The 14720-nt window shown below is 38.3% G+C and overlaps 1 protein-coding gene across 4 annotated transcripts in view; it reads right to left on the bottom strand.

Moving 5' to 3' along the window:
• Positions 1-14720, bottom strand: part of LOC107688206 (DNA-binding protein SATB1) — a 60643-nt gene that overhangs the window by 37217 nt on the left and 8706 nt on the right. For 2 of the 4 annotated variants that reach the window (XM_016485812.1, XM_016485815.1), the window contains exons 1-5: positions 13507-14108; positions 12124-12362; positions 8140-8316; positions 6080-6206; positions 4545-4668 (exon numbers count right to left, since the gene is read on the bottom strand). In XM_016485812.1, the coding sequence (XP_016341298.1) occupies positions 4545-4668; positions 6080-6206; positions 8140-8316; positions 12124-12334 (639 nt within the window). In that variant the 5' untranslated portion in view covers positions 12335-12362; positions 13507-14108. Of the gene's footprint in view, positions 1-4544; positions 4669-6079; positions 6207-8139; positions 8317-12123; positions 12363-13506; positions 14109-14720 lie in introns of those variants that run through there. The other 2 variants (XM_016485814.1, XM_016485813.1) reach the window with 2 other exon arrangements.

The raw sequence follows: 14720 nt of genomic DNA, 5'->3' as shown, positions 1-14720 counted from the left end.
CGGGCGGGCTTGAGAACGGCGCGGCCGGCGGATTCGACGAAGGAGTGTCCGGCGGGCTTGCGGAAACCACATGTGACGACCCCGGGCTGGACCACGCTTCGTCCACGGTGAAAGCCAATCCGGCGATCGACAGCGCGAAGTTGATGTTTTTCCTCAGCAACCAGCACGGATCAGCTCCAGGCATGACGAAGCAGATATCGTCCTCTTTTGGAAGGCCAAACAAAGTAGTTTCGCTTTCACAACGAATCACACAGCGCCTTCATGACATGGCGGCAGCAACAACAATACTACAGCGAGAATAAAGGTTACGCCTTCTTTCTTTGCGTGAACATTTGGGTGGCGTTATGCAAATCTTCCCACATCGTGACGTAGACATGTGGGGGCGTGTTAGAACGAACCGTTTTAGGTAGGCGTGGTTGACTCTTAACTTTTATAAAGAATATCTCTTTGGATTTGAGACTTTAGTCTTTGCAACTTTACAGATCTTCTTTATGCACCAAGATAAATTGAAATCGCATCAAATGACCCCTTTAAATTGTTCACCTTTGACATCACTAAATCTTCTATGGTACACAACTTGATGAAAACTGAGCCTTTTTAAGTTCCATATAATGCTTTAGGAGAACTAGGGCACTCCATGGATTTTTTAAAAGGTCCTCCAACAGCATCAGGCACAAAAATTATTTTGGAACCTTTTTCCACCACGAACAGGTGCACAGTTCAGCAGGACCAGCCAGACGAGGTTTAACCACTCACCAAAGTACACATCTCTGTGTATGCTTGAGAAGGACTATTAACCTTTACTGCCAAAGCTTGTGCTGCCGTAGAAATGAAAAGTGTATAACGGCATCCAAGACGAGCAGAAGACCCTCTCCAAAAGCAAGGGCGGAATATGAAACCACAGTGCCATGCTGATAGGAGGCCAGGTTCAAACCGCACATCTGAAGGCCAACTGGCGTTTTAAAATGTCACGGCTTCTTTTATCGCTGATCTCAAACAACAGCCAGGATGGAAGGGAGCTTACAAACAAAACCATCAACTAACAACAGAAGAGAAATTAAATTACCAAGATTTCATGAGTCATCAAAGATCTGTTTGAGATCTGATGTGAGTCAGACCCTCATAGTGGGTACAGTTGACACAGATGTTGAGAAAAGCTCCGTTCATTAATCACTCGTCTCAAACTCCCGAGACCCATCCACCGCGTGGATAAACACCTCAGTGTACCGAACGCCAGGAGCCATCAACAGGTAATGGGACAAGCCTCTTTAAAAGATAACCATCGTGATGCTTATCGGTGCGCCCAGGAAGTCTGTCACGCCATTATCGACCTGAACATCTATCTGGCTTTCCGTCACGGGAGAGTCTCATGAAAACGCTCCGTATCTAGCCAGGCGCTCACTGTTTGTACTTCCTTCTTACGTGCCATCTTTTAGTCTCCCTGCGGAGGGACTGTCTGCACTGTGCTGGAGAGAAGGGTTAATTCCCCCTCCTTTTCATTTTTTTCTTTAAAAACGTCTTAATTACAGCTTCTTTTTCATCCATTGCATGAGAAAGGAGGAAAAGCCCATGTCAAAACCCGAGCAAAGATGGCATTTGACGGCTATTTGCTGCTATGCAGCTACACAGCTGCTCTTTCAGGGCCATGGGGTGAGTGGGGAGCTCTATTGTTGCGGTTGTCTGAGGGGACACAGGGGTTAAGTTTGATCACAGGGAAACATACGTGTGCTGAAAGACGGCTGATGAGCGGGAGGGGCCCCGCACAAACCTGGACAAGCAATTTACTTTTCTCCTTTCTCTAGAATTGCACAAAAAAACGGTCTGATGGCAGGTGAATTATATTCTGCTAAAAACAATATCCAAGAACTAGGAATGGGTCAGCTGGTCAATTATTGAGGTCAACTGGTGGGTTTGTTAAACTTTTTATTATTTCATTATTTTTTATAATTTTTATTTTATATATATATATATAATTTTATTATAATTTTATCATAATATTATGACATTTATTATTATTATATTATAATATAATAATATTATGCATGTTATGTAATATTATCATAAATATTATGAGTACTGCTAAATATCATAACAAAATTAAAATTAAAATGTTTAACTTGAATAGTGCCTTTCCAGAGCTCACTTCTTTTTTTTTTTTCAGTAATAACACAATAATAACTAGAAAAACTATAGTCATGGGAAAGCACATGCATGCATAACATCAGTGCATTTGGTTGTTGTTGTTTTTTTGTTGTTTTTTTCCTTTGGCCATTTGGCCGTTTTCTCAGCTTCTCGCACAGTGAGTGTTGCGTTAAAGTCAAATGAAAACTACTTCAACTTTGAAAAACATATTAAGACGCCTGATTCAGTTGAAGTCTGTCCGACTTGCTAGTTTTACTAAGAAAAATGTCTGGTTGGTGTATGACAGTTCATCTAATCAACATTATTACATAAGGCTTCCTTTAAGAATGACTAGCCAACTACTCATACACAAAGTTCACCAACTACACTAGAATGAACGGCTCCTGTTAGCATATAAGCTTAAACAAAAAATGTAGCTTTGGAAAAAAGCACTACATTCACAATCCCCATCCATTCTGGCCTAATTCTCCTTCTGATTCTCCATTCATTAACCTTTTCAAGAGCAGGGATTGCCGTTCGGAGTATCAAGACGTCGCTAAGCCTATCAAAGTTGGCATTTGTTCTTAAATCGGCCTGATCTCTCCAGCTCTTCCTGTTCAACAGCAAGACTGTTCACCAAACAAAAAGGTCACCTCTACTAGGTTACCCATCAAAGACGACCCTAACACAGACGAGGCAGCCTGTTCTAACTGGAGAAGTAACGACTAAAATTAGCGAAAGACACTCCTCCTTCACGCCAGCAAGAGAAATCAGAAACAACAAAAGCAGAAAACTCTCCCCTCCCCCGAAAATTGCAGCACACGCGTGCGGGCCGCCCAGCCTACAGCAAGCGAGCTGTGAGCGGACTCTAATTCAGTGTAAATACCGGGCCGCTGCTCAGTGGGAATAGCTCACATATGGACTGTAAACAGAGTGATTAGAGAGATGTGGAGCGGCCCAGCCCCTGCGCTGCCTGAACAGCACCCTGGGACTCTTTACATCACCACACACGCACACACCTGCAGGAAAAGAACGGGCTTCCCTGAGACGAAGTAGACTGCGATCGCACCAACACACGAGCTGAAACACTCGCCTTTCCTTGAAATACATTGTGGTTTTAAGGGTGAATCTCATGGAAACATGCCAAGGTCACATTTCACTGCAAAATCAAGAGGGACAAATCGTAAAGAGAAATTATATTTTACTTAAAAAAATAAAATAAAATAAAAATGAAGCCCATTTTTAGGACAATTCAATTTTTATGCATTATTTTCAATACTATTAAGCAGATTTCCTCCCTCAAATTCTCATTGATGTAATAGTCTTGATCTTTCATGCTTTACTTTCTTCCTGATTATTCTCAAAGGTAATTCTGGTGAGATTTTTATTACAGTAATACAGTAATTTTTTTTATATAACACTTTTAAATCGGCATAAATTAAAAAATACGGCATAAAGTCTCAAAACTAGTACTATCATGCTGTATAAATACTTTATTTAAAAATAATCTTTTAGTTTTAAAATAAATAGTTAATTTACATAAAAATTAAGCCTATTTTTAAGACCAATCCTTTTTTGAAGCAGATTTTGCCCCTCCAATTCTCTTTACTCTAATAGTCTGGATGTTTTAAATCTCACTTGTATTGCACTTTTTAAAATCAGCATAATTAAATAAAAAAATCAGTATAAAGACTCCAAAACAACACTATCATGCTGTATCAATACTTTATTTATTTTAATACTAAAATGTATTATCTTTATATTAAAGCCCAATTTTAGGACCAAAAATGTTTGCATTATTTTCACCACAATAAAGCTGTTTTCCCCCTCAAATTCTCATTACTGTAACAGTCTGTATGTTTTATGTCTTGCTTTTTTGCCCTAATTATTTTTTATTTTTAAAATCAAAAGTGTTAAAGACTACCATGATGTATAAATACATTTTAAATATTTGATTTAAAAACTAAATTTGTATTTTTAAATAAATATTTCAAATAAATCAAATAAATAATTTTAGTTTTTTTGCATTATGGTAATAAGAACATGAGCTGCAACTGACATAAATATACAGTAAAAATAATTTTTGCATAAGCAACCATAATTCTTTCCACAGATTCTAAGGTTAAAACACGACATGTTGACAGGTTTCGTGAGATTCACCCATAACAGTTCACAGCTTGTATTATAAATTGCATTATCAAGATCATTGTGGTTGGCCCATTGTTTACCCAACAATACTCGCATTCACAACGGCTAGCACTGCTGCAACAGCATCAAAATAAAGTGCATTAATCTACGGGGATGACAATGGCTATTGATTTGGATTTCTATGGCAATTCTGTCCATTTCCACTCTATCAAACTCTGGGCATTTGAAAAGGGACACTTGCAATCTTGGCAACTAGACGTGGAAGGCTCCAGCACCTGTGATAAGGGACATTCTTTTGCCAGAGAGCTCTGGTTCATGTCTTTGAGTAACTCCTTGAGCGCATTTCTTACTGTAGAGTGGGTCCACTGCTCTGGAGGAAGGTCTTCCAGTTTAGGACAACTGCAGGAAGGGATAGAACAAGAGAGAGATGGAAAAGGGAAACAAAAGAGAGAGAGAGGACAGTGAGCACTGGGCTTTGCTTTCCTGCTGCAAGCGTCCCTCTAAGACAGACAGATTTCATTTGGCGCATGAAGCAGATGCATCTGGAGTCTCTCTCTCTCTCTCTCTCTCTCTCCTGATTGTTCTGATTAGTTAATTACTTTATACAACACATCTGCTGTATTGATGCATGAATTATACATCAGCTGCATGTGGCGACTATTATTTCACGTTACTTCTACCTTCCTGCCTTGATGTGCTTGCTAAAACAATTTAAGGTGTTTCCATCTAGATTTCGATGCTAGATGCATTAAAAAGGACCAGCATCCACTCTCATCTAAATACTTTATTTAAAAGAAAAAAAAATCCAGTATTTAGAACATTTATGCATGTGTTGGGGAAAAAAATCCACCATCAAATCAACGGAGAAAACACAGCTGCATTCAGGGTGTCATTAATGAACGCTTGTTCAATAGGACGCAATAAACGGCAAGCTGCCAAGAAAATAGCGCAACACTCCATGCAAAAAAAAAACCAACATTCAGAGATGTTCAACGCCAGCATGCTATGAAAATTAAAGCTAAGGGCGTCATTTCTGCGCCACTAGTGTGACAAAACGGAACTGCAAAATCAATCAGACAAACAGATTTGACTAACTAGATGAATGAGCGAATATCTGTTTGACTGACCAATGGCAGACAGGGAAACCTGTTTGGTAACACTGATCGAACACCAAACTAAACATATCACAATGATATATAGTCATTATTATTGTTTTGTATGTGCGTGTACATACATGCATATATATATATATAGCTGTATATACATTCAGTTTGAATGAAACATGAACTAAAAATATGAATATAAATATAAAAATATGCAAAACAAATATAGGAAATATTGTTTAAAAAGCTTGAAAGAAAATCACATTTTTTATTGTATGATTCATACTTCAATGTAAATAAATGGCTTTTTATGGTAAAAGACGCTGACACTGCAAGTAAAAATGACATTCTTAGTCTTGAATTTATGTTATAAAAAAGGCTTCCCGGATTAATAATTAAATATTGATGGTTTCGTAGTTCTTTAAAACACTGGAGTAATTGGATGAGCGGTAGTACTGCTGTAATGTGCAATTAACACGTCTATGTTTGCACATAGACACACACACACACACACAAAGAAAAGGAGAGACTGGATCCGTGTGAGACAGCCACACAGCCTCTGGAGACGACACAGAGACAGACAGATGTACATGGATGTCTACAGAAAAAGGAAGAGGTGTGTCTGTGTGTGCCCACAGCAGTGGCTTGTGGGAAAAACAGCACTGTATGTGGCGGCACTGTGGCTACAGTACATGGGAAACACTGACCTGTGCAGCTGGATTTTCAGCGTGACCACATGGTACACGTCCTGTAACATGTCCGCCACTGTGGCGTCGGGTGCATCCGTCACGTAGGAAAGAGGCACGGGGTTCCACTTGCCCACCTGAATCAGACCTGCGGTGAGGCGACACCATTTACCACAGTCAGACACTCACACGACAGCACACGGTAATGAAGGACTGCACATTTCTATTAGCTCTTCACAAAAAAAGGCAGCTACGATACTTTTATAAGCACTATTTGATAACCATATTCTTGCACCATGCTTCTAAATAGTCATTTGTATAGTAGCATACTTCAAAGAATACCATGGTATTACCATAAGAGTGATGTCCGTTTTGAGTTTTCGCTCAAAATCTAGTGAACTGCCTACATTTATAGCAATCTCCTTTTGCAGGCAGCAACACATGAATCTCATAATGCATTGCGACAGGGTTAATTAAAAGGAGTATCCAAGATGGCAAGCGAAATGAGAGAAATGTTGGTTACAAATACAGTTAAGGCCAAAATATAATTAAGATTGACAATTTTAACTAATATTTGTGCATACGTTTTTTAATATAAAATACTGTCGTTTTTTAATGCGTTTGAAATAGGTTTCTTAAGCTCACCAAGACTGCATTTATTTGATCAAAATTACAGTAAAATCAGTAATATTGTGAAATATTATTATAATTTAAAATAACTGTTTTCTGTGTGAAAATGTTTTAAAATGTAATTTATTCCTGTGACACAATACTGAATTTTCAGCATCATTACTCCAGTCTTTAGAGTCACATGATCTTTCAGAAATCATTATAATATGCTAATTTGCAGCTTGAGAAATATTTCATATTATATTCAGTTGAAAACAGTTGTCCTGCTTCATATTCTTGTTGAAACTGATACTTTTTGTCAGGAGTGATGACTAGGAAGTTTAAAAGAACAGCATTTATTTGAACTAGTAATCTTTTGTAACATTGATTATACATGTCTTTACTGTCGCTTTTCATCAGCTTAATGCATCCTTGCTAAATAACGGTATTCATTTCTCAACATTTCAGCAGTACTGATTTATGAATATCACATGAACTTAATCACACATTATAATGCCAAACTCTACTGAAATCAATTTGTCGAGTCTTTTGTGAATAGCTCTATTTGTATGAAACTTGTATGTTGACTTGTTGGTTTTAAAACACAGTCATGGTCCTTCTAAAGTTTATTTTTATGGTAATACCATGGTATTTTTTATACAAGGTTGCAAAACAGCATTCTTTAAAAAAAAAATATTGCTCGACCATATGTTGTCTGATGACTGGCACTAAATGGGTAACAGAAAAAATAAGATCCAGAAGATCCAAAGAAAAAAGGAAATGATGATGGACAGCAGGCAATAAATTACAGGCTGAAGGCTACGGCTCTTAAAATAGCCCCCAACTCCATAAAGCTTGCAATTAGAAACCACAGGCCCACCTCCACACTCGTTCCCATTGAGAAAAGTGTGATTACAGAGAGCAAGAGGTGCACCTGTGTGTTCCTGCCTCTACCCACAACCCCCCTGACCTCGGCATCAGGTCAGCCCGAGCAGAAGCATGCATGCACCAGAACACAGCCAACAAATCACTCCAAAAATATCTGTTTAGCCTCCAAAAATATCCGAGCATCTGCCCGGCATTTTATGACTCATGATTCTGATCTAACGGCAAAAAAAACAAAACAACACACATTCTGGATGAATAGGTATCACCGTGCACCATGTGTCTGTACGCCATGTTTAGGATGATAAAAACACGCCATACCTTTAGCCTGTGCAGCGGAACTGTGCGAGTAGCCCCATCAGGTCAGCCCGAGCAGAAGCATGCATGCACCAGAACACAGCCAACAAATCACTCCAAAAATATCTGTTTAGCCTCCAAAAATATCCGAGCATCTGCCCGGCATTTTATGACTCATGATTCTGATCTAACGGCAAAAAAAACAAAACAACACACATTCTGGATGAATAGGTATCACCGTGCACCATGTGTCTGTACGCCATGTTTAGGATGATAAAAACACGCCATACCTTTAGCCTGTGCAGCCGAACTGTGCGAGTAGCCCAGGGAGAGCAGGGCCATCTCGATTAGCTGGTTGAAGAGCATGTCCTTCCTGACCAGAACGAACTCAGCATGTTCCTCTTTGCTGTCAAACTCGATGGGGCTCTCGTAGTGCTCCACCACACAAAACACTGGCAGCATGTTACCTAGCAGAAACAAGAGCTTTACACCGCTGCATAGAGAGCATGCAACACAACAGGGAGATGCTAAAATGCCACAGACTTTGAACAACAGTGTTATTTTTGTTGCATATTCATACAAATGCAAAGAATACTTGAGCGAAAAATAAAGTTGTTTTTAATGATAGCACGTTGCTATGTGGTTGCTAGGGTGACAATTTTAAAAAACCTTGAATCCTAAGCATAGGCAATAGGAATAATAATGACATTTGCCTTTGCATGCAACCTCCAATAACACCACCACGCTGATTCCAAAAATAGGAATCACATCATATTTTTCATACAAATGCAAAGAATACTTGAGCGAAAAATAAAGTTGTTTTTAATGATAGCACGTTGCTATGTGGTTGCTAGGGTGACCATTTTAAAAAACCTTGAATCCTAAGCATAGGCAATAGGAATAATAATGACATTTTCCTTTGCATGCAACCTCCAATAACACCACCACGCTGATTCCAAAAATGGGAATCACATCATATTTTTCTTACAGAATTACGCATTTTGTAGCATTTTTGCTTTTGACAAGCATTTGTAGGGTGAAGAAGTCTTGTTTTGTCCCTTAATCAGCAGAAAAGTCACTACAAAAACATGATTCCTGTTTTCTTCTGAGATAATTTACAACTATTTGTTCCATTATCAGCCGATTTCCACATATGACATTGTTTTATGCCTAATCCTGTTTTCAAGGTTAGAATTATGACCAGGGACAGAAGAAAATGCAAACACGAGACAGTTCTACTGCATCTATGGGTGGTTCACTACATCCAAACAGCGACAGAAGATGACAGATTTTGTGAAAAGCAGTGTTGGGGGTAACACATTACAAGTAACGCAAGTTACGTAATCAGATTACTTTTTTCAAGTAACTAGTAAAGTAACGCATTACTTTTTAATTTACAAGAGAATATCTGAGTTACTTTTTCAAATAAGTATAAAATGCTCAAAATTAATAAAAATAATGCAACTCATTAACCAATGTCCTTTCTTCTGACCTTCGATGATCCAGTTCAACCGTACTAATAAGCAAAAATTGCTCTAGACAAACATTTGTTTGTCTTTTTTTATTGCTGAAGTGTGTTGAAATGTCTTCTTCCTCATTCTACTGTACGGAAGTAAATTTACTTTCCCTTCAGCCTGAGGCTTATTCATTTCACTTTTGGTGTGAAAGGGCTTTTATATTTGCCAAAAATATAACTTTTTTATTTTAAAAGCAAACAAGCAAGCCCTGATTCCAGATTTAAAAAGTAACGCAAAAGTAACGTAATGCATTACTTTCCATAAAAAGTAACTAAGTAACGTAATTAGTTACTTTTTTATGGAGTAACGCAATATTGTAATGCATTACTTTTAAAAGTAACTTTCCCCAACACTGGTGAAAAGCTTGTTTATTCATAAACTTATTGATGTTCTCTGACACTCATTTGCAGATTTGAAGTTGAATGATACTTTTCGAAGCTTCTGTCATTAAAACTGAAACTCTAAATTTTACTATTTCTAAATAGAATTTATTTGAAATAGAATCCTTTGTAACATTATACATTTATTTACTGTCACTTTTAATCAATTTAAGGCATCCTTGATACCCTGAATAAAGGTAAATTTAACAGTAACAAAGTAATATGTATGTACTAATAAGTGCTTTATAAGTGCAATACGTGCTTTGACATTAAACTGAGTATTTGAGCATATTTTTAACTCGCTTGCTAATTGTAAGCTAAATTATACATTTTAAATGCTACATTTTGTCATTAAAACAAAACTTGGCATTTGACTTATTTTGAAAATTGCATTAAATCTGATACATATATCATTTGAAAAAAAATCGTCATTCTTATTTTGTGAAAAAAATATCTTTAAAAAAAGTTTTCATTAATCAAATTAGGTAATTTTTTCAGCAAATCAGCTGAAATATTTTTTTATGCAAGGCTGTGTTATCAATTGTCTATCATCCACTGTAACGTGTTACAATAAAGCAGCATTGTAACATACATAATTAGATCAGAACGCAGAACAAGAGGAGATGACGTCAACGAAACAGCTCTGCTGTTTAAACGTGTTAGCACACTAAAAGGTTAGAGCTCATCGCGGCTTTAGCGCTTTATTTATTGTTAAGGTGCTCAAATCACATTAGAATACTTCTTCAGGCAGCTCCCAGTACCCTTCCCATGATGCTGTGAAGTGGCTCCCAATGCACCATATAGCCTTGAGGTTTACGAGTCTGTGTAAACAGCATGCCGCTATCAGAGAAAAAAAAACAAAAAACCGAAGAATCTCCATCCAAAGCTGTCATGTGTTCGGGTTTACTGTGCAAATATCACATAATACCAGCCAGCTGCAACACTGCGGTGATGAGATTTCAGGAACTTCATGATCTCTTAGACCCAGGATCTTTATTTTTACAGGGTTTAATACAGGCTGGGGGAAATATCAACGCCGTCTATCCGGGGCAATCGTAATAAATCATATTTCTGCTCCTCGCGGTCGCAGTTTCCTAAGAATGTGACCGTTTTCTGGAAAACAATCAATAAATACGGTAATCATAAGCAGATGCCAGGGAATGTGCTGAATCGAAGCTTTTCCATTTTTAATAGATAAAGGTCTAACAATAAAGACTGCTGCGTCGGTTCATTTCGGGATCAATACACGCTTTGTTCCCAGAGAGCTGAGAAAAGCCCATGGTAAATATTATTCAGCTGAAACAATGAATACAGTAGCTTCCAAAGTTCAGCAAGCACTCAGCAAAAGTTCACTTTTTCCCATAAATAATAATAATAACAGTTACCCAGAGAGCTATAGAATGCGGTAGGTGAACATGAACAACTGACGCTAGTTGTTGTAGCTAAAGCGTTTTCCCTTTAATTGTACACTGCAGATATACATCTTATATCAGATATACAGTATATATATATATATATATATATATATATATACGCCAAAATAAATAGCAATGCTCTAAAATGTCAAATGAGCAACCAATAAAATAGTCAGGGTTCATTTACTAAGAATTTCGATTTGAAATGTTTTTTGTGATATACCAATCAGCAGACAAAATACTACAGTGACTGTTTTCTATAAAAACAATACAAATGTGCTTACAATAACTACTAAATGTACTCTTAGAAATGCTGCTGGTGGCATAGTTATGCAACAAATATATAAAATGCGCAAACTACTTTGCATGTTTACATCATAATTTAGCCAGGTGCCCGATTTAAGGGTCCTAACCGTCCATGGCCACAACATAAAATGGGACATCTTGTCAGTCACTTGGGTTTCTGAGTGATTAAATATCTGGTAGCCCCATCCATTGTGAAATATCATTGGTCCAAATTTGAATGGACAGACAAATTGCTTCTCACAAAAATCAATTCCACACACACTCTTAGAAATAAAGGTTTCATATGGGGTTTTTTTTCTAGTGATGCAATAAATAATTTTTGGTTCCCCAAAGAAATGTGAACCTTTTTCCACTATAAAAGACCTTTTGTGGAATGGTGGCATTTTAAGGGGTTCTTTACTGGCATTGATGGTTCCATGAAGAACCTTTAGCATCCATTGAAACTTTCAAATGCACAAAAAGTTCTTTATAGTGAAAAAAGGCTCTTCAGATATTTAAAATGTTCTTCACACTTTAAAAAAAATGGTTCTATTAAAAACTGTTCACTGAAAGGTTCTTTGGGGAACAAATAATAGTTTTTCTATTGCACCACAGTGAAAAACCCCTTTCGGAACCTTTATTTTTAAGAGTGCAGTGGTAAGAAAAAGCAAACTCACCCCTCTTGTGGCAGGCCTTCAGATGATGTCCAGGGGGTTTGAAGTGCACTCCGGAGAGTTTCGCTCCAGTGCTACCTAGATGAGACCTGCCCAGCGGGCTTCCGTTCTGTTCCAGGCGGGCCATTTTGGCCGGAGGGGCCTTGGTGTCATTCAGGTTGTTGACCATCTCACAGTTCTCCTTCCCCTGGCATGTTTCGCTGAGATGCTCCATGGTTCTCAGCACCACTGCTCACTGTCACCTGAAGGGAAAAATAATAAGAAGAGCAGTGGCGTCAAGACGACTGGATGATCAAACGCCATAAAATAAACATCATAAACTTTTTCCCCCCAATTATAAAGATTACTGAACCTAAAAAACAATGAGATTGTCTCTTCCATGTAGACTGAAATGTCAAATCAAGCCAAATGTTACATGGAATTTACAATGTTTCATGCAATGATTACATTCCCATTCCTAAGTGCATGTATTATGTATGTCTAACCCACTGCAGAATCCCATGTGGAGAGCAAACAAGCTAGTTTTTGTACAGTCGCATTAATGTGCAGAGGAGTCCACTTCAGTGATCAGCACACCGTACAATGAACCATTCCTTACAAGAGAGACAGGCTGTGAAATATTTAGTGGATCAGATCTATTGGTATCAAACTGAAAGACCCTGAATTCCTGATTGAAGTTGAGACACGCATGTAAAACACAGTGAGAATATTTTTGGTTGCAACTGTTTGTATTTAATGACACCCAAAAAAAGTTTCCCTAAAATGCCAAAACAAAAGAAAGTCCTCGGATTATCTAATATTACCGGAAAAAAGGGACGTGCACCTTGTCTCAACATTGCATTTGCAGTGATAAAGGAACATTGCACCAGACACCATGACAGACGGGGTTAGATTTCATCAAACAGGCCAAACAAGACATCAGACATGCAATGAATTCCACAGCACTGAACACCAGATGAACTTCATTTAAAACCCAATAAAACAGGTACACTCTAAAAGATGCTGGGTTGTTTCAACCCAATGTTGGGTCAAATATGGACTAACCCAACTGTTGGGTTAAATTTTGGTTACATTTTTAAATTAAAAATGAGTAAGTGTTATCTTAAAAACATTTATTTCTACTTCTCCAGACCCTTAAAATTCATTGCTGTAACGTAAAGCAGGTTGATTCAGGCATATAACACATATATAACTAGATAATGTACAGGTTACATTACATTTTAGGTGCATATCATAAAAATCAATGATTAAAAATTTCTAGTGTGCATACAGAAATATATTCTTTCTTTTTTTTAGATTTAAAAAAATAAAAGAGAACATTTACAAATAAAATAAATCATTCAATAAAACACAAAGAAATAAGAAAAATAACAAGCCTGAACTCACCACTTTAAGAAGAACATATAAAGGAGCTGTGGATGAACAGCGACTTCAAGTTTTGTCAGGAGGAGCTCAAACTTCACTCGAAAATCAGTTTTATGTCAGCCATTCTATTCTGAAACAGAAAACTTCCAGATCGTCCACGCCAAAACCTAATGTCAAACGCTAAGCCATGAATTACGGCGCATAATACACGTAGAACCAATATAGACGAAGCGCAAAGTACTTTAAAATGTGATGAGAGCTAAAGACCGTAGTCGCATGCAATCAAGCCGAAATGCAACGATCTCCGGTGAGTCTAGAGTTCAATAGAGTTTACGAGCACATCCACCGTCCGTTCTGTGCGCAGAATAACGCTTAAAAATAAAAGTAACCGCCAGCGTTCCCTACACATCCCATTGAGCTTCAACAATACGCGCCTATAGGACCAGAAGCGCTCGTGAATCGCCTCTCATCTGGCCAAACAACAGCACGAAGCCCAGCGACCTGCCGTCTCATCTCGAGCCGATCTGCGGATCCGAAGCAGCTTTAAAAGTGCGCGATACACTTTCGAACGTCGAATGAAACATCAAAGCATCCGAACATTCCTGACGCACGTCAGCGCTACATTGGATCTTCCGCTTGTTACATTTGTAACATTCGCGCTCGGTCCTTTTCTTTCTGTTTCCCTTCTGCCTCTCTCTCTCTCTCTCTCTCTCTCTCTCTCTCTGTCCCCATTAAATTATGAGTTGCATCGGCTCATCCCTCCCTCTCCGCGCTGCCTGCCGCTTCTCCTCATCTCTAAATCTCGTAAACGACGCGATTGAAGACGGATTTCTGGTCCTCCCGCGTCTGTCGCTGTCCTGGAGGAGGATGGACGCGAGAATAAAGTAAAAGTGCCGGAGAACGAGGATGATGATGATGATGATGATGGTGGATTTCCGCCTGCACGCGCGCAGGAATTTTTAATCAGCTTGATTAGAGTGAGGCGGTTCTGCATTTATTACTGAATCGACACACACATCCTGTACACACACATACAGGATGCACATGCACCGAGCAGCACAATAAAATCATTTTGCTTTTTTTTTTTTTTGTCACAAAATAAACCATCTTTATTTGTGAGCGTGTGCATTTTGATCCCTATGGTGTGTGTTGAGATGTTAGTGATGAGTTGATCAGCAGAACCGGGGGATATGGCAAGCAAACGCGAATGATCGTATGATCGAGTATGATATTAT

The sequence above is a fragment of the Sinocyclocheilus anshuiensis genome, unplaced genomic scaffold (assembly GCF_001515605.1).
Source record: "Sinocyclocheilus anshuiensis isolate Anshui unplaced genomic scaffold, SAMN03320099.WGS_v1.1 scaffold1162, whole genome shotgun sequence".
Taxonomy (NCBI): domain Eukaryota; kingdom Metazoa; phylum Chordata; class Actinopteri; order Cypriniformes; family Cyprinidae; genus Sinocyclocheilus; species Sinocyclocheilus anshuiensis.
This window is presented reverse-complemented; position numbering and strand designations above follow the sequence as displayed.